At 33.3% G+C, this 21,075-nt stretch overlaps 1 protein-coding gene across 1 annotated transcript; it reads left to right on the top strand.

Moving 5' to 3' along the window:
* Nucleotides 1-1,254: 1,254 nt before the first annotated feature.
* On the top strand, nt 1,255-15,112 carry CSN1S1 (casein alpha s1). Its single transcript, XM_031023731.1, has 18 exons — nt 1,255-1,308; nt 2,721-2,783; nt 4,337-4,369; nt 4,836-4,856; nt 5,269-5,307; nt 6,109-6,132; nt 6,542-6,565; nt 6,652-6,693; nt 7,605-7,628; nt 8,065-8,097; nt 8,896-8,919; nt 9,032-9,076; nt 9,936-9,977; nt 11,347-11,364; nt 11,833-11,874; nt 13,081-13,238; nt 13,850-13,891; nt 14,717-15,112. Coding segments are annotated over exons 2-17 (621 nt in total). The 5' UTR covers nt 1,255-1,308; nt 2,721-2,732; the 3' UTR covers nt 13,851-13,891; nt 14,717-15,112.
* The last annotated feature ends 5,963 nt before the right edge of the window (nt 15,113-21,075 follow it).

Here is a 21,075-nt window from a genome sequence, read left to right as displayed (position 1 = left end):
GAAGTCTGCTTCTCTCTCTGGCTGCAACTCCCCCTGTTTGTGCACCCTCTCTCTCGCTGAAGAATAAATAAATAAATAAAACCTTAAAAAAAAAAAAAAGAAAACACTGGTAAGTTGTTAAAATTGATATGATGTAGTCAGCAAGGAAGATACTATGTCAAGAGAGCTTTAGCATGGAAAACCACAGTCTCCTCTGATTGCTGTTGTAGAGAGACTGAACCACTCTGGTATTTCTTTTAACTCAGAATAATGTTCCTGTCTTATGATTGTGACTAGGCTGTAAATATCATTATAGTTTATTTTTTTAATTTTAAAATATATAGTATGATTCCTTTCTGGTAAAAACGCACTGATAATCAACAGTAATAACTTTTAAAAGCCCTCTCTATGTATGGATATTTTCTTCATCATGTAATATTTTTTCTAGAATATATGATGCTAGTTCATTCTAGGAGTAGAATTAGGGATTAGAGAGAGGGACTTTCATTTTTTTTTCCTTTTATTTACTTTAAAGGATGGAGAAATCACAGATATGGTTTACTTTTTGCAACATTAAAAATTTAATTCTTGAATAATGATTACTTTTAATTAAACAATATAATAACTCAATTACTGAATGCTATCACAACTAGTACTCCCAAAACAAAGCAAGCAAAAAATTATGTGATGTACTTAAAATGCCACCAAAATTTATAGGATAATTTTATTTCTTTTTTGGAAAAAAAGATTTGAGCACATACAATGTAGGTTACCCCATAAAGTGAATAATTAAAATAAATAATATGTTACAAATTGAGTTTTAAAAGGTTGAAATAAATAATGAATTCTTCTCATGATCTAGTATGTTGATAAAAATTGAAAAAATTTGAAGACCTTAATTTGTCCCAAGAATTTTCTTTATAGGTATTGGATTTTCCAAATATAAAAAAGAGAATTTTATTGCCATATTGGTCTTTCCAATTATCCATTTAACATAAAATCATGTTCCTATCATAACAATAAATCTAGAAATTTTTGTATTTTAATTTTGAATACTATTATTCCATTTCCTGCATAATCTGTTATCATAGTATGAATCACTCCATTGTTGGAAACTCTCCTCAGAATTTCTGGGGAGAGAAATTAGACTGAAAATTAATTTCCTATTTGAGAGAATTCTTAGAATTTAAATAAAACTATTGGTTGAACTGAAACCACAAAATTAGCATTTTACTAATCACTAGGTTTAAATAGCTGTGGAGCAAAGACATCTGCCATCACCTTGATCATCTACCAAGGTTGCTTCTTCTTCCCAGTCTTGGGTTCAAGGTATTGTCTTTACATTTGGCAAAATTACTATGATTTCACATTGTCCAATCTTTCTTTCATTCTTCATTAAGATGCATTTGTAACTTTTTTAAGTGTTTGCAAACATTGATACCTTCTTATGATATACTGGTGGCTTAGAGATGCATTTGTAAATTTTGTCACCATCCATCTCAGATCTTTAGGTGAAAAATTAATATAGTATAAAGACCAAATCATTTTTTGATGACTTAGTAACTAAAACCGTATATATTGAAAAAGCAGATGCATAATTTCAGTAGAGACTTATGGGAAAATAGTTTGAATTATTTTGCCCAATTCCATGGAAACTCATTATGCAAAATAATTTCTGGTCTTTTTAATTACTATAACAGAGACCATTTCTGGTACAGTATTTCAAAGCCAATTTTATTTCATATCATTTGGCTAACAAAATTAATTCTATAAAGGTATGTCAATGATAGATATAAAAGACTACTTTTTGTAAAGATGGTTTAATTTGGATATTTGAAATGATGAAAATGGATAAAGATAGTAAATTCATTTTGGGTTTATAAATATGCCTTCTTTATTAATATATTTAGATTATACAGTTTGTAAACTGAAGTAGTATATATAAAAATGTCAGTATTAGTTTGTTGACTGAGGCATAAACAAATTGCATGTATAACATGATTTATTTAAAAAATTTCTCTGTAAACCATTTTCCTACCACATTTAAGTATCAGTAGTTATAGATTATTGCAATTTGATGGAACTCTGGAAATCAAACATAACAAGACATCTGAATCTTATGATTCTGTCCAATCATCTTCATACAGTCATGTCATGGATATATCAGTGTAGCAAAACATGAAGTGATAGCCAGATTCTTTTAAAAATATAACTGATGGAGGTTAACAGTTTCTACATAATGCACTGATACCATTTCTCCTGAAGAGTCTGAAAGAGCAGGATGCTCTGAGATAGATTTAAAGGAGAAAGACATTTTCCAAAATTTTCAGATAAAATTAAATGCTAGCTCTTACTGGATTTCAATTTATTACCCTCCTAGCAAATCTGATGATCTAGAGGGAAAAGTTTGGGTTTTTTAAAATTGTATTTAAATATTCATTATTCTCTAGTCCTCTGACAAAACCATATTACCATATTCAAGAACCAAATGTTTTGTTTTAGAATGTTAGTGGATAAAAATATTGGTAAGAAATTGGTATTTCTTAAAATAAGCACCGAGCAAGATAACTGGAATCAGAAACTAAATTTATACTGAATGACAAAATTTTAAAAATCATGTTAATTAAAATACCACTTCTCAAATGAATGTATTTTAGCATAAATTTTCCTTTGTTGGAAAATCAAGGATTTCTTTTTCATTTTATTAGAAGATCTAACTCCTTTTTATTTCTCTTATATAGGTCTTGACAACCATGAGGTTTCTCATCCTTACCTGCCTTGTGGCTGTTGTTCTTGCCAGGCCTGTGAGTATAGTAGAGAATTTAGAAGCTTGTAGATTCTTGTTAGAAATGACCTGATATCTTATCAAACACAAAATATAGAGAATAATGATCTTAAAGCACGGGATGATCTCTAATTAAAGGCTTGGTATTAAAACTGTGGTAATGCTTCACAAGCCTTAACTCTAAATAAAATGTCTGACTTGAAATATAAGCACTACTCAATAAAAAAAATTAAACATGAAAAGTTAAAAAAAAGAATGTATTCACAAGATAATAAATAAGAGCAAAGAATAAAATTAGGCTCTTTCCCTGGGTCATCACAGAATTAACATATTTGTAGACATATGATAGGTCTCAGTTTTCCTTACCAAATATAACATAAAGACACATGTTCCAGTGTATTTTACTTTTGGAAACAAAGTCAATCCTCATTTAAGACAGCCTATGTCAACCAATTTTTTCCCAATGTATAAAAAATGAGGCTGATTCTGCTGATTCAAAGGTCAAGTTATTGTGGTCACCATAGACAGTGAAACTAGATAATGTAATGAAAAGAACCTTTCTTCTCAAAAATAATTTTTAAAAAAAAGCTATTCCGTTAGTTACATGAAGCAACGTGTTATTCTGTTCCCTTGTGATGTGGAGCTAATGAAGGAGGGAGGAATAAACAAGGATTGCCTGATGAGAAAGTAACTCATAAAATAATGATCTGGGGTATTTGGACATTGCAACTATCAAATACAGAAGCAAACGTTTCTGAAGTGCTGACACATGATTCTATTGATGAGACTCTTACTCTCTAAATCCCTATTAGGATAATGAGAAATCACCAGTAACTGAACTTCTTACCCAATAGAACTTTGTTTATGTTACACTCTAAGCACCAATAGAAAGAGATCTCTGACTTAAAGTTAGGAAAAAAGATCCAAGTCCTCAGAAATGTGTCATTGGAGTAGTTCTTCTCTTGTCCTTTTACAAATGAAATGAATCAAGTTTCCTCAGAAAACAGATTCTACCCCTTATTCCAAAGAAAACATCAGATTTTTTTATGCTATCATTTAATCAACCTAAGCCTTGTCCCCAGAGTCAGAGTGTAGATTGAGAAAAATTTTTATATAATGTAGTTGATGATAAAAATAATATCTGGACAAACATTTAATTAGGAAAGCATACATTTTACTCCACAAATTTATAATGGTTTAAAATCACCTTTAGAGCCCTCATGTAATGTAAGTAGTTCAGAAAACTAAGTAGCTTATTTATCACCTTGGATTAATTTAAACTAAGAATTTTTTTTAGTCTTTTTACATAGTTTTCTCAATTTTCTGCCATATTCTAAGGAGAAAATAATTAGCCTATTTTGCTTTGATATTTGTTAATAAAAGTTATGGTTCCTTTTTTTTCCTTTTTGTTCCCAGGGAAACTTGGTTTCAGATAAATTTAGCTATTAAAATATGAACCTTTCTTAAATAGCAATGTTTAAATTCATAGTATATGTGTATTGTGGTATTATTATTATTGTATTTTGATTGTTTTTTTTGTTTTGTTTTACAATTCTCTATTGTTTTTCACAGAAACTTCCTCTTAGACACCCAGAACTCATTCAAGTGAGTATTCTAGTCTATGTTCCAAGAACTCCCTCCAAATGTGGAATTTAAGCGATGATGTATTGATAACACATTGACCCTAGACCTGTTCTCTCTTCTCTATAAAACAGTTTCACATTCACTGAGCTACAATATCTTCAGTTCATGTGCTGACAACTTTTGATTTGTTTTCACAAACTTTGTTAGACAAGAGGGCACATGGACTTAGATAAAAATTCATGGTTAATAAAAACCTTAATATTCAAGAGAAATAATTAAGCAGAATATGTTAACATGATTTATTTTAATGTATTCTTGCCTCCTCTTCTGCTTGCACTCTAACATGTGATTTATAATTTGATTTCATTTTGCACACCAGATCTTAAATTAGATACCTCTACCACATGTTTCTGCAAGAGCCATTGATCCTTCACTGTGTCCACTGATTGAATAATACCTTTTTATTGATTTTTCTTATTCTTTGCAGAATGAACCAGACTACAGAGAGGTAAGGTTCTTGCTCTAACCCCCTTCCGGCCCCCAACCTTTTTTGTTAGCTGTGATGAACGGTGAATGTCTTCTTCACTCCAGTTTTTATTTATCTTCAAATGTATCCACGTACTCAGCTACTTTACTCTCTCAAAACTCTGTTTTGACTAAACCCTCATTTAATTCCTCCTTTAACATTTTGTTAAGCATAGACTTACTAAATCTCTAGGCCTGGTCAAAAAGGAATCAAATAGAATGTCTCTTTAGTTTTAAAAATTAGATCATAAAACCAAAACTAATTATCTTTTCTTCTACCTAAGAAATATGTTGGTTTACCTAATTAAAATTGATAACTTGCATTCAAATGGACAAACATGCTCCTTTTTGGGTATGTTTTCCTTTTTTTCATCCTTCACAATTTAATTCTACAGGAAGTTCTCAAAGAAAGACAGTTTCCCAAGTTTGCCCTGGTGAGTATTATCCTTTTATTCTTCTTAAAAGACAAACATGTTTTGGGGCGTCTGGGTGGCTCAGTCGGTTGAGCGACTGCCTTTGGCTTAGGTCATGATCCCGGAGTCCTGGGATCGAGCCCCACATCGGGCTCCCGGCTTGGCGGGGAGCCGGCTTCTCCCTCTGACCCTCCCCCCTCTCATGCTGTTTCTCTCTCACTCGCTCTCTAATAAATAAATAAATAAAATCTTTAAAAAAAAAAAAAGACAAACATGTTTTTCTGGGAAATTTACTTTAATTTTGGTTTATAAATTTTTTTTTCACTTGGCTTGATCAAATCTTCCCTTCATTCAGTCACCCAGGCACCCACAAAGAATATTAAAACCAGATATTCAAATATTAAAGAGCTGTTTTAAATTTTAAATTGTACCTGTTCATTTGCCTCTTTACAAACACGCATGCTTTCCTTTGCATAACCTAGTCAGAACACGTAATTTCCATACACATTCTGATGGAACATTCTCTATCTCTAAATAATACCATTTTATGTATTGTGTTTTCTATAGTTTTGTGACTTAATTATCAAATAAAACATAAATAGAAATTTTACTTCAAGACCACTATTTTAAAAGTTTGATAGGCAACCCAACTTTGCTTGAGTGATTTTTAACATAATTTTTCTTTCTTTCTTTCACTTTTTCTTTCTTCCTTTCTTTCTCTCTTCCTTTCTCTCTTTCTTTCTTTCTTTCTCTCTTTCTTTCTTTCTTTCTTTCTTCCCCGCCCCCCCCATCTCTCTCTTTTTTTCTTTCTTTTTTTTGTAGCCTAAATCAAGAGAGCTAAGAGAGGTAAGGAAGTCTCCACAAGATACACTGTCAAGTTAACCAAGAGAAGCAAGTGTTGTGCTGTCCACTTCTTTATTGCTTTTTTATGGAAATAGGCTTATTGAACCAGACAGATGAGATCAAGAGAACTCAGAACTATGACTAAAACAAGATGAAAGATAACAATAAAATGTAGTGGGACAAATTTTTTTTTATTATTTAAGTGCATATTTATATACAGCTTAGGCAAAGAAGGCTTAGCAAAGAGAAACTAATGTTAGAAGTGATATAGCAAGAAATATTAGTACATTCATAAGAAACATTTATTTTTTAAGTTGCAGCAGAACAATGCAAGGTACATTTTCTTATAGATGTTCATTCATTTATGTCCCTGTGCATGAATGTTGTTTCTCTTTTTTTTTTTATCCCTCAGGAATACCTCAGTGAACTGAGCAAGGTAAGGAACACCAATGATATTTAAACTATTTTAAAAGTTTGTTCTTTCAAAAATAGATTTCATAAGCTATACTTTATTGGTTTCAGCAGAGAGAACTTCTGAGAGAAAAACACAATGATGTACTCAAGGTACCAAAAACTTTCTTTAAATAGTATGGCAAAAAAAAATGTAGTCTTGCAATAGGAAAACTGTTTTAATTCAGAAAAAAAATAGTTATTCTATGGCATTTATAGTTTCCTTGAACTTTTCAGTCAGACATTCAAAATAACTAATGAATTTTGCGGAGAATTCTAAAGAATACTGATTTTATTGTTACTTTATAGCTATGAGGAGACAAAACATTAGTATGAATGAATGGATGAAGGAAGGAAGGAAGGAAGGAAGGAAGGAAGGAAGGAAGGAAGGAAGGAATGTGTGCATGTATGGATGCACTTATGGACTGGTCAATTATTTGTACTTGTTGCCAAAGCTGAAGAAATGCTTCATTTGGGCTATTACATAAAGCAATATATCTGCTCCAAGAATGTTTTACATAGTTACAATTGATTATTCACTTTATTTAAACATGATTTTTAAAATCTGGATTGTCTACTAGATTTTTAATAGATTTAGTATTAAGAGAACACACAGGGGTGCCTGGGTGGCTCAGTTGGTTAAGCAACTGCCTTCAGCTCAGGTTATGATTCTGGAGTTCCAGGATCGAGTCCCGCATTGGGCTCCCTGCTCGGTGGGGAGTCTGCTTCTCCCTCTGACCCTCCCCCTCTCATGCTCTCTGTCTCCCATTCTCTCTCGCTGATAAATAAATAAAAAAACCTTAAAAAAAAAAAAGAGAACACACAGGTGCTCAAAATTTATAAAACAAATATATCTCCTATCCTTCATACCCGAATGATTATCTTTTCTTGATAGAATACTAAGAATAAATAAGAATAAATCAACTGAGGAACGATCCTTTGTTTTAAAACTATTTGGTTATTATTATTTTACATTTGAATATTTACCATGAAACATAAAATTAATTCTTTTTTCTTTTCCTAAGGGACAGGCCATGGAAGACCCTGAGGTAAGGCACCTTTATTTTTATAAACATCGCACTTATATATCATATGTAGTATATGCTGTATGCTTTATGTTAGCAAAACTATCTTCTCAAAGTGAGCAAGATTAAACTTCTCAAATAGTACTATTATATCCAAGAATGTACAATTAAACTTCATTTTTATCACAAAAATCCACTTTGCATCATACTCCACCATACATCTGTGTTTATTTTAATAAAAAACATTTAAATTATTGGGCAAGTTATTATCCTCTTCCCTCCATATATTTTAAATAAAATTGACACTCAAAAAAATACACTATATTGGCCCTGAAGCTTTTCAAACTGCTTTTTTCAAACCGGAAACCAATAGTTAGCAACCCAGGATGAAAGTGTAAAACTAGTTTCCTTCCAATTGTAAAAGTCCCACGATCAGTAACACTGGTTTTCTTTTTCTTAGCAAAAGCAATCTAGCAGCAGTTCATCAAGTGAGGTAAATGATTTTTATGTTAATTCAATATCCCAATTAGTTAGGAAACATTTATGAAAGCTTGTTGTACCATGGAGGTTATATATTTTATGAGGTCTCATTGTACAAGGTGCTATGTATATGGCTTGATTCTAATTTTAACACATGTGACTATTAGCCCAGCAGACTTAAGAAAGCAATTATTTGTCAGAGACAAAATTACAGAATTGCTTTTGGGCAAACAATCATATCTGGCCATCTGTGGTGTCCAAACATTTTTTTTCATGGTTATTTTGCCCTTGCCAGATTTTGGTAGAACTCAATCTTGTCATTAAAAATTATAATAATGACTATGCTTCTAAATCAATTATGTAAACATGTTATAACCTGTGTAGAAATCAACCAATTCTAGGTTAGTTAATCATAAATCTTTGCCTCTTGGTATCCTAAAGAAAAAAAAAATTGCAGGCATAGAAGGTGTTGAGGTCCTGCCATTAATTTTAGGAGACTTTCACCCAAATCGCAAAATAAAACCAACCTAATTATGTGGAGTTTCTGTGAATTCAGTAAAGGTGAATATTTTATATCCACCTTCAACATTCTGAATAACCTCCCTCGTGAAAGCACAGAGAAGAAAAAAGGAATTATTGATATAACATGTATCTCAAATTATTCATCTTCTCTCAGTTATGCAGGAATTTGTGGCTAAAATCAGTTAACCACAGTTATTTAGTAATAGTGTCTGGTTAATTAGTATGCTTACCTTAAATATAAACTAATAAGTCATAAAATTAAAAGTGTGTTGTTTCTATTTTTTTGAAGGAAGTGGTTCCCAATAACACTGAGGTGAGATATATTTGTTAAATTTAAAATATACCATTATCCAAGATATGTTACAATTTACATAAACAAATTATATATATATATATGTATATATATGTTTTGTTTGTTTGTTTAGCATAAGCAAATTCCAAGAGAAGACACACTCTACCAACGCCATCTGGTAAAATTTCATTAAAAGCTTATCAAAGGCAAATGTACCAAGGAATAAGAATGTTATATTGATAAATTATTTCTCCTTCTCGTTATCTGCTAAAATTTAACCCATAACAAGTAGTCTGATGGACTCTAGATATTGGCTGATTCCTCTCTGAAAATAACACTAACAACTTTTTTGTCCCAGGTATTTAATTCACACTTTCAGTTGAATATTTGTGTTGTATAGTCTGCTTTGGATCTGAATAGCCTAGTATTTAAGTGACAGTCTGTAGATTTGGCCAGACTTGAATTTGCCCCTAAGTTTTACCTTTTCCCAGCATGTGATGTTGGACAGTTTGCTTATCTGCTATAAGTCTATAATCTAAATTCTAAAATGACAATAATAAATATTAAATGATGTGAAAGCAGTTAATACAATCCATAGTGTAAAGTAAATGATAAATAAATGTGGCTAATATCAGAAACATCATAATTTCTTCCCCAGTTCATCTAATATTTTTATTTCATTTGACCAAGGTTAAATCTTTGGTCAGAAAGCAAAAATCATTTTTAATTTTCTTAGTAATTCTGACACAAGATACTTTATAAGTAAAATTGCCTGAATATTCACTTATATCTAACTGTATTTTAACTTACTTTAAGCTTAAAGTAAGTTAAGAAAGTAGTTTTTCTAATGTTTTAAAAGGAAATAATTGATTTAGTCCAAATTATTTGTGGTAGAAATAACACTGAAGTAGGATTAATAGTTCCTCATTCTTTACTTCTGGGAAAAGCATTGTAGGATCCTAGCTTCATTACTTGAAAATGATGGGGTTGTACTGAATGGTATCCAAGCAACTGAGAATATTTTTTCTTTTGAATAGGAACAGCTTCATAGACTGAGCAAATACAACAAACAACAGCTGGTAATATTTTATTTATTATAATACAAAATCATATTCTGCAGAATTAAAATACATTAAAGTTTAAGTTGGGTTCACTTCAAAAGATGTATTCACTTTTCTCGAGAAATTATGCTAGCCTTGGTAGTTAATAATAATTCAAAAAGTATTCATATGATCGCCTATATATTTACTGTCAAAGCCATTTTTTTCTATTTATGCCTAGACTAATGCTGTCTATCCTACCCATAATTACTAACCACGGAGAAATTTACTTTGACTAAATTCCGTTACAAATCCTTTTATAATCTCTGTGATGATGCATTATATTCAGGACTTTATCATGTGTTTATTTTCCCAAGGCCAGCCCTGGTTGGGAACTCCATAAACATTCCTGCTCATGAGAGCACAGATGTGCCAAATAAACTTTCCATTTAAGGAAACAGTATAGACTCTGTAGGAGGAATCGGAAGTCCTAAACATTCAGATTGTTTTTGTCAAAGCTCTCTAAGAAAGAATGGTCAAGTTGAACTTAATTGTCTCTGGACTTGTTTCCTTATGTGTGTGAAATGGAAATACAGTTATTCTCGCTCCCTGGTGTTATTCTGAATATTGAATTAGCAATCACCTACTCAGCTAGCCCTGAGTCTGGCTTGTAGCAAGTCCAATAAAATGTTCATTCCTTCTCCTCCTGCCCCAACTTCTCAGTCTCTATAAAATTTGCTGTGCTCATGAACTTCTTGAAAACATTATGAAGGTTTTTTTTTTTTATCACGATGTTCATTTGAACTATAATGCCTTAAACTCTTCATGCTGAGTGTATGAATAGATCAAAAACATATCAATCAGTACAACCATTTAGTTTTGATCCTTTTGATTATTATAAAGTCATTCACTTGGGAGAAAAAAAAAACCTTACTTTTAGTTACAGCAAATGAACTTAATTAGGACTTTAGGGAAAAAGCCCTATCTTAGTTCAGCAAAATTACATTTTTCATTTTCTTCTGTTAAGAATGTAGGAAGAGGAAAGCCAATAATGAATTTAATTTGGACCTCAATTGTTACTCTTATATCGGTGTCCAAGTTGCTTGTGTTTAAAATAAAGTCCAAATAAATTTAAATATATCAGTACCCCACTGGAATTCACCATTACTGATCTAAGAAATTACTGGAATGATATATTTTACTATTTTAGCTATGATATGGCTAAGCGGTAACCTTCACAACTATTATTACTATACTGGTCTTGCTAATGGTATTCATCGTATTTCATGGTTGTATCCTCAGTGCTTAGCATAGTCATCCCTGAATGAACGAAAGTACCTAGTAAATGTTTGTTATTCATAAATGAATAAACTCAATATACTAAAATAAAACATTTTCTCTTCCTTAGGAAGCTATCCATAACCAGGTAAGATTATTTATTAAATCTAGAATACTTTAATATTTCCTTCATGTGTTATGTTTTTATACTATGTGCTTCTCTTTTTTAACAGAAATATATCTCAAGAGATAAGTTGTTCTACTAACCATACCTGATAATATTTAAAAATTTACCAAAGATCAAATTTAAATAAATGATTAATAAGTAGCCATGAACAGAAAATATGTAGTCTTAGAAAATTGGTAGTTTATTTTCTCCCAGTATATGAACCTTACAAATTCTTTGTTTTTCCAAACTATAGTAATCCTAGCCTTACTTGAATATTTTTTTCTGAAGTTGAAAAATAAAAAGTGTTTTGCTACTTCTTCATAATTCTGGCATAGAATACAGTTTATCCTAAATTTCACAGGTGATGCTATGTTCTTGGTAGGTTGTAAAATGAATGTGTTGTACCAGATGTCTAAGTAAGAATGTACTTTATTTCCTTTTATACAGCAACACCTTCGCAGAGTGAAGGAAAACAACCTCCTCCAACTGGTAACATTTTGCTTAATAAATTACACAGTAATAATATACTGTCAAGTTTAAATATGTTTGTTTTTAAAAAGCCTCACACTTTGGAAGTGATTGTTTTCTTCTCCAGCAGTTTTTTCTCACTCCCAACTTCAGTGATAATTTATATTAGTTGATCTGAGAGATTAGAACTACTTTTCACTATTCTTTGGAATGGGAGCTGTGCCAGTCTGTGTCTCAGCTGATGGGAACAATGAATTTATAGTCATAAGGACTATGAAGTGTTAATCTCCATGGTTACATTAATTTCTCTTCTAACATATTTCTTAATTTTATATCTTTATGTCCATGATCTGTTTCTAAAATTCAGTTTAGGGCCACCTGGGTGGCTCAGTCAGTTGAGTGTCTGCCTTCGGCTCGGGTCGTGATCCTGGAGTCCTGGGATTGAGCCCCACATTGGGCTCCCTGCTCGGTGGGGGGCCTTCTTCTCCCTCTCCCCCTTCTCATGCTCTCTCTCTCAAATAAATCAGTGGAATCTTTAAAAATAAAATAAAATAAATAAAATAAAATAAAATAAAATTCAGTTTATATTTAGGAATCTCAAACTCAAACTGGTTGACACACGTTTCTTCTGAAGAAACCATCTGGAGAGATACTGAATGTCTCTGCCAAAATACTCTCTGATCTTGTTTTCTCATCTGTGAAATGAGATTGTCAGTAATACATAACAGATGCCAGTTTTTCCCCTGCCCTAAGTTCCATTGATTCCTCAGTGTTCCTAGGGATTCTGATTTCATTTTTAAGGCAATAAGCAGACACTATGAACTATTTGTTGCCATACAGTTCTGATTCCTGTGAACAGTCAGGTTAGATCCATACCAGCCATGGAGCCCTCCAACTACTACTTGCCATTTAGTGAATCTTATAAAGATTGTTGAAGATGTCCCATATGTCTCAGAAGAAATTGACTCCAGGTTATATGATTGGCAAAATCAGTGTTGCTTCCCAAATCTCTAAAATGAAAAGTATTTCAAACAGGTTGCTTCTTCCAACTTTGAAGCTTCATTCAGACTTTGAAAGTAACTTTGATTCTTTTTCTTTCCAGAGATCTCACAATCATCTCTTGTGTCGTTAATAGCCATGTCAGAAATGAATGAAATGATTCATTTTCAGAGATTCAAAACAACAATTGTTCATACATTGTTGCTTTTCAATGGTCTTTCCTTCTAGCCTTTCCAACAATTCTACCAACTTGATGCTTATCCCTTTGCTGCTTGGTATTATATTCCACAAATCATGCAGTATATTGCTTATCAACCATCCTACGACATCACTAAACCCATTGCCTCTGAGAACGTTGAAAACGTTGATGTTGTGCCAGAGTGGTGGTAAGTTCATTTAAATTACTGCATATTGATGTTCTACCAAAAGACATAAAAGAAAATCACTTACAGAACATGCCATAGAAACAGATGTAGAATCAACATGGCAAATCAGTGTTTCGTGCTTCCTACTGAAATGGAAAATTGATAATATTTTCTGCGGCATCTATGGCTAAAGTTAACCTAATAGATCATGTGGAGCAGTGCTATCTATTCTATAAGTGAAATTCATTCTTGATGAGGGTAGAAAAAAAAAGCTTTTTTCCAAATTAAAAATATAAAGAATCCTGATATAGAACCCAATTTTATTCTCCTTGCACTTTTATTAATCTTTGAATGCCTTTCTTTTGGTTATACCCGTGATATACATAAGGATAGAACACAGATTTTGGTACCCACTAGTCCTAAATTCAAATCCTGAGTTTTTTGTTTACTTAAAATAATATAACAATGTTTATTTTTCTTAACTCTGAAGGTGATTAAATATAATCATCTTTGCAAAGTATAGTGATGGGAAAATAGACACAGAAAATAAGTAGCAGCCATTTTTTTGAGCTAATAACATTTTATTGCTGACTACCTTGATCACATAATTTTAACAATTTTTGTTCTTCCAGAAAAATTAAGAATTCTCAGGAACTCCACAATTATGGCTGTTGGTAAGTTTGGAAATTACCTAACCATTAATCCCATTTCCATTTGAAGACAAAGTACAAAGATATGATTGTAGGCTATAATTCTTTTTCTTTTTGCTGAAGTCTAGCTACTTGTGAACACATTAGCACTTAAATAATTACATTGGCTTAGAAATTTGCAAATTTGTTTCCTGGTCATACTATATTTAAACAGCAACTTAAAAATTACCTAATTTTATCTAATATAATTTATCATATTGAAACTCCTATACAAGTATAGGAGTATGGATGTTATTAATTTTCTATGAAGATGTGACTTTGAGACACAGGTGAGCCCAACAGTTGTCCTGTTCTTTGTGATCACTGCAGTAGAAGTCCTTAGCAAGTCACATAGTGAAGCCAAGTGATTATCTCTCAACAGGCAAACAGACTGATACGTCAATGGATTTTTTTAAAATCACCTTCATCTTCTATATTGGAGCTTTTAGTTGTGTGTGCATGTGTGCGTGTATGTGTGTTTCCCTTCACAATAGCGGAAACTTCCTTTTCAACAGATCAAACTAAAGAAAATGATAAAACCCTGACCCATATGAAAGCTTTTTCTTCTAATTGCCTTGCCATATCTTTTATATTACTGCAAGGGAAAATACTATCTAGTAAAAAATTTCCAAAACTTAAAAATTAGGAGCAATGGATATATTTGTCAGCAGCAGGAAAACACAAATAACACTGTGAACTTTATTTTAAAGTGAAGAGAAAATGACAACTAAAATATGCATATCATAAAAGTGTCTCTTCAACTCTAAACATGTAGTATAGCTAACCACATATTTCCTTTTCTATTCACAGATGTGACTGAAAATTCCATTCTCTAAATTTCTCCTATCTACCATGTAAAACCATCCTATCCAAAGGCTTCGACTGTTATTTTAGAATAGGACAATACCAAATTGAGGGCAATCTTCCTTTTTCAGTTCTCTACTGTGTATTACATAGAATTATCATTATTTTCCTTAAGCTAAATTTTCCTAACAGTTTATTGTCTAAATTCCAGTTGTACCATGTCAGTATGAAGACCACTGAAACAGAAGGTATTGAAGTCTTTACTAAGTTTCTATTATGGAAATTTTGTGTAAAAAGTCTTTGAATTGCTTTTTCTGTAAGTGCCATCATTCCATATAATTGTGTGCAATGACTGAGATTTTTTTTTCTTTTTTTTTCAATAAATTACAATTTTAAAGCACAGTCCATATTTTCTGTCATTATTCCATTCACCAGCATTTACACAATCCTTTTAAGAGTATGTATATAACATTTTGTTTTCACCAAATTTTTTATACCTTCAATCACATTTTAATGAAACAAAGTTAAAATGTCACTTCTGACTGATGCTGGCAAATTATAAACGTGGTTCAAGATCATTCATTTGAAGTCAGTTGTTTACAGACTATTTCCCATGAGGACATCCCACGTCTCTGTGGCATTTGTGAGAGCACTGGGAATTTGAATGACCCGGTTATACAATTTATTAATGCAATCAGAACCTATTTGGGCCCAACCCACCTGATTATAACTGAGTTTACAGGTAAGGTAGACTAGGTCATAACCATTTAAAGAGTCACCTCAGCACACACTGTCACCTAGTAGCTGGGGTGGGCTCTTCAGTATCCTCCAGAGCCCAAGGAGGAGCTCTTTCTCAAAATGACAATCCTTACTTGTTCTGACATCCTAGAAGCCCCAGGTGTGATGTACTTTTTAGGGTATATTCCAGATTCCCAACCACCCCAACATGCCATGACCCTTTAAGAACCACTCTATCTACCAGGTGATAACATATGTGAGAAGGCTTCCTGTAGCATGGCCTAAGCCATCAACTGCTCTTCATCCTACCTATAATATATATTATATATGCATAACACCCAAACATGAAATTTTTGTCTTGAAAATGAAAAGAAAGCCACTTAGCATTGGGTCTTCCACCTTCTCTCAGTGTCAAGAAGTACATGGTAAAACAACTTTGTTTCTTTTTTAATCTAGAGAAGGTTTGTCACATACTCAGACTACTGGACCTGCAAGAAATTAATGGAGAGTGCAGGCCCCCGTGTCTTCATAAAATTTATCTACCAGCTTCTGTCATCATATCACTTCCCAAGCCCTCAAGGATACTTGATATTTCTTGTGTTATGAATCCTATAGAAATAAGGTCATCAAGGGGTGCCTGGGTGGCTCAGCCTGTTGAGCATTTGACTCTTGGTTACCACTCAGGTCATGATCTCATGCGTTGTGAGATCGAGTCCCACATCAGGCTCTGCGCTTAGCAGGGAGTCTGCTTGAAGATTCGCTCCCTCTGCCCCTCCCCCCTGCTCTCACGCTCTCTCTCTTTCTCTCTCAAATAAATATATAAATCTTTTTTTTAAAAGGAAATAAAGTCATCAATTTAATGAATGCACAGTGAGCCATGGAATAAGATAGTCATGTTTCTTGCAGTCTAAACTGTGGTGCAAGACTAGAGTAGACTTGTCCTTAAACGGTCCCATGAGGTGTAAGCCTCGGTTTGAAAGATGAAAGCAAACGGTTTCTGGTATTGTTTTCCTCTTTTTCTTTAGTTTGAAAGGCAGGATGGAGACAAAAATGCAAGGATCAAGGATTTATGTGACACTATATTTAAAATACCACCTATAATTTGGGTGGAAAGGATGGGCAAAATGGGTGAAAAGGAGGAGGAGATACAGGCTTCCAGGTATGGAATGAATAAATCAAGGGGACAAAAGATGCAGCACAGAGAATACAGTCAGTGGTATTGTGATAGTGTTGTATGGTGACAGGTGGTAGCTATACTTGTGAGCATAACATAATGTAATAAAGTTGTCCAATCACTATGTTGTTGACCTGAAACTAACATAACATTAGTTACATTAATAATAAAAATTTAAAAATGAGTTGTCACCACCTCATTAAATTTGTAATAATCTACTCTTACTTTCCAAGAAGCTTTTGAAAAGGCCAAATGGGGAGACTCCTGGGTGGCTGAGTCTGATAAGCATCTGCTTTCGGCTCAGGTCATGATCCCAGGGTCCTGGGATCGAGTCCCACATCGGACTCCTTGCTCAGCGGGGAGCCTTACTCTCCCTCTGCCTACTGTTCCCCCCGCTTGTGCTCTCTTTCTCTCTCTCTGACAAATAAATAAATAAAATCTTAAAAAAAAAAAAGCCAAATAGGGAAATGGAATAATGATACAATTCACTTTCCTTATGTCTTTTAGTTTTTAACAGTTGCTGCAATTTCCCCAGAGACACAAAATTATTATTTTATTACAGAAGGAGACATAAGAATGGTTTATATTCAGTAGTTTTTGACCTTTTTACTCCATATATCAGGGAGGTAATATGGGGATTAAACCAGTTTCTCAGTATATCTATTCCCACTCTGAGCAGAGGACTTACCTTAATGATTTGGACTAGGCTTGGAAGGAGGCAAACTGTGGGGGCAATATCAGTTATTACTGACTCAAAGAAATCCCAATATGAACCACAAATCATCAGGACATTCTCCAAGTAATGAGTGGTAAGACAGAGAATGGATCCTAGAGTCTGTAAGAAGATCAGTTAGTTTATTTCTTTATGTAAATGCTCCAAGACTCATAAGTTGAATACAAGGATCAGGATTGGAAATATGATATTATAGGAGGATGCTTCCTACAGAACTTTGATTTTTTTCTACATTCAAGAATTATAGATCCATAAATTAATTCTTATTCAGAAATTGGGGTGGATCATCACTCTCTGTTGGTAGCTTGAGCCCGAAGTCTGTTTATCAGACAGGTTCTGTTCACCAAAATATTTTTATATTTCTATATAAAAAATAACCCTGATGAAATTGCCATTAAATTTTTCCTATGGATATAATGATTAGTTCCCACAGATGTCACCTCTGTTTTGACCATTTGTCATGCAATAATTACCACCACCACCCCTCTCCACTAAATCTCTAAAAATATTAATTATCGCCTTACTTCAGGAGTTTACTTGCTATCACTTTGGTGACTGGGCTTCTTCATCTTCCTTGAGGTCAGAAATACAATTTAATTACTGTGTGCCTCCTCATAGAGTTTTCAGTCAACTGTAGTTAGGGAAAAAAGACTTTTATAAAAATCCATTCTTTATGGAAAATGTTAAAGGACAGTCATCTATGCTTTGTAGACATGGGGAAGTGGTGGGTTATTAGAATTAAGCATATCTATCTACAGATAGTTTTTGGATGTTTCCCTTTTTATTATGGTTACAAACCTCCTAGAACCCAGCAGATAACATGAATGAGTGGGAAAATGGTGGGGGGGAAATGATGTTGAATGTAAACTAAAGAGTATATGCCTTCTCCTTCTGCTACTCCTTCCAATCTTTTGTTGCCATGCGTAATACATAGATCAAGTTTGACCAGAAATTAGGACTCATAGGAGAAACTAGAAATGTGAATTAGTGGGCAAAATTACCTGATTTTCAATATAGTCTAGTTTCTTTTTTTTTTAATACAAAATGTAGAGTCCCCTTCTCTTTATTGCCCACATCCAGCCCCTAAGACACTAGTCTATGTACTCTACTGTGCTTTAAGGAAAGAACTTTCTAATTTTTTTATTCTTATTACCGAGCCATATCAAGGTTGAAGTTAAAGTGAAAAGTGGGAAATTAAGGCAACCATTAACTACAGTAAACAAAGAAATCATGATTTCATCATGAAACACAGGCACAATGAGAGTTTCAGGAGCATTTGAGAGTTAGGGGTGCTCTGAATCTTTCATATCTTCCAATATATTTCATTTTTCCTAATAATTGGTATCTCACTTTCCTAAATTTCACATGAGATCTACAAGCCTGTAAATTCATGTTATTTTAATTGTTATATATTGAATGTTTGTGTTTCCCCTACATTCATATGTTGAAACCCTTATCCCCAATGTGAAGGTAGTTGGATGTGGGGTGTTTGGAGGCAACTGGGTCATGAGGGTGGAAACTTTAGGAGTGAGATTAATGTCATCATAAGAAAAGGTTTGAGAGAGATGCTCTCTTTCTCTCTCTGCATGTGAGGATATAGCAAGAAGGTGGCTGTCTGCAAGCAGGAAGACAGCTTTTACCAGACACAGGATCTGCTGGTAACTTGCACTTGAACTTCCAGCCCCCAGAATTGTAAGAAATAAATATTATGTAAGCCATTCAGTGCATGGTATTTTGTTATGGAGACCTGAACTAAGGCATTCATTGTGTAATTTAAAAACTCAACCTTAGGTTTTTTTCTTCAAAAATTTAAGCTCTATGACCATAAGCAGTAAAAGATCCACTGTCATAGAACCATGATATACAGGAATTTTATTCTATTTGGGCAGGAATATCGTGGTGCCAAGTGATATAATTAAACCTTACCTCAAATTAATGGGAAAAAAAGGGAATTTATTAGCTCATGTAACTAAAAGTTCCAAGAGGAAAGTACAGTTGTACTCAGGAACTTGACGGTGGTCACTAACCCTTTTGCTCGTCCTTCACTATCACTCTTCTTTGGACTGACTTAATTTGCAGGAGATAAGAAAGATGGCTTGCTCACATCTCAGGGCTTTGTGGTTGTTCAGGTCCTAAATCCCACAGGAAATGACCACACTGCAGGTTCCCTGAGTACTCACGCATGAGTAGAAGAATGTTAATTGGCTCTGCTTGGAGCAAGGACCTCTCCCTTTGGTATGATGACACTCCTGGCTTGGAATATATGCTCACTTTTTTTTATCTGAGAGTCATTAAAATCTTCTAAGATTACATGCTAAGATACACCAAATTGGAATTGTAGTTCAGAATTAAGTCATACATTATTCGAGCTTTCACCATTAAAAATTTTTTCTCCCTTTGGGGACTAAATTTCAACATCTTCCCATTTACAAGCTTTGCTTTCAATAATTTCAGTAAGACAGAAATTTTTTGGTTTGGTTCTCCATTTTTAAAATAATTTTGTCAAAGGTTTTCAAATGATTTTTGAACAAAATGTAACCCAAATCTGTATGTTTCATTTTGCTAGTTTCCTAGGGCTGCTATAACCAAGTACCACAAACTGGGTGGCTTAAAATAACAGAAACTTATTCTCTCATAGTCTGGAGGCTAGAGATCTGAAATCAATGTGTTGGTAGGGCCATGCTTCCTCTGAAGGCTCTAGAGATCCCTCCTTGGCTCTTCCTAATGTCTGGTGGTTGTTGGCAATCCTTGGCAATCTTCGGCATCCCTTAACTTGTGGCTGCATCTTGTTACTATAAAACTCCAAATTCTGCTTCCAACTTCACATGGCTATCTTTCCTCTGTGTATGTCCAGGACCAAATTTTTCTTTCTTATAAGGACAATAATCATTGGATTAAGAACCCATCTAAACTAGATTACTTTATCTTAATTTAATTACATCTACAAACTCCCTATATTCAAGTAAGGTTACATTCATAGGTACCTGGGTTAGGACTTAAATATAACTTTTGAGGGCACAGAAGTCTACCTACTATATTCACTTACACAGAAAATTTAATATTTTTGTAGTATACTTAGATTGGTTTTCATATTGGTTCTCTCAAACATTTCTAAAGTCCAATTGATTAATTGTTAAAGAGAGAAGTACATTCTGTCCTATTGATATATTTCATTAAAGTTGATATCAACTTTTTGCAATATTTTATAGCTCATTGACTTTGTATATATGCAAATAATTGTAATTTTCTACAACTTCAGCTTCTATTTATTGAAGCTTACTTGGAAGCAATTATGAATTATGTAAATGTTTACACCCTAAGTAATTGGAGGTAAGGAAAGATGCAAAACAACGTGAGAACCACTCCACTACAAGTTGAAAGATATCAGCAGGTATGCTTTCTCAGCACACATGTTTTCTCCAGAAAGGCTAAGCATAACATAGCATCAATCTCAGTTGGTCTGGATGACTGTATGCTTATCTCTAGAGTTACTGACTCTTGGTCAACACTATGGTATTTAATAACTAATGGCAAATGATACTATAACTATATGTCTGTACTTTGCTTTGGGCAGAATAGATCAGCTTGTCAGGATTGTTTAGTAGTAATTGTATATGGTCTGTGCCAGATTTCAGTGAAATCTAGGAGTGGGGGAGTGAAGCAGGGATGGTTTTCAACAGTTAAGACAAGGTTTTTGTAAGAGACCCTCCCAACAAGTAG

This window comes from Leptonychotes weddellii, chromosome 2 (genome assembly GCF_054177405.1).
Source record: "Leptonychotes weddellii isolate Sample4059 chromosome 2, ASM5417740v2, whole genome shotgun sequence".
Taxonomy (NCBI): domain Eukaryota; kingdom Metazoa; phylum Chordata; class Mammalia; order Carnivora; family Phocidae; genus Leptonychotes; species Leptonychotes weddellii.
Note: the sequence above shows the minus strand (reverse complement) of the source record. Positions and strands in the feature narration are given on the sequence as shown.

Bases quoted from the DNA above. Each gene is read 5' to 3' on its own strand.
- CSN1S1 (XM_031023731.1), top strand. From the start codon at position 2,733: ATGAGGTTTCTCATCCTTACCTGCCTTGTGGCTGTTGTTCTTGCCAGG. The intron at 2,784-4,336 runs GTGAGTATAGTA...TGTTTTTCACAG, and splicing joins CTGTTGTTCTTGCCAGGCCT to AAACTTCCTCTTAGACACCC. The intron at 7,629-8,064 runs GTAAGGCACCTT...TCTTTTTCTTAG, and splicing joins AGGCCATGGAAGACCCTGAG to CAAAAGCAATCTAGCAGCAG.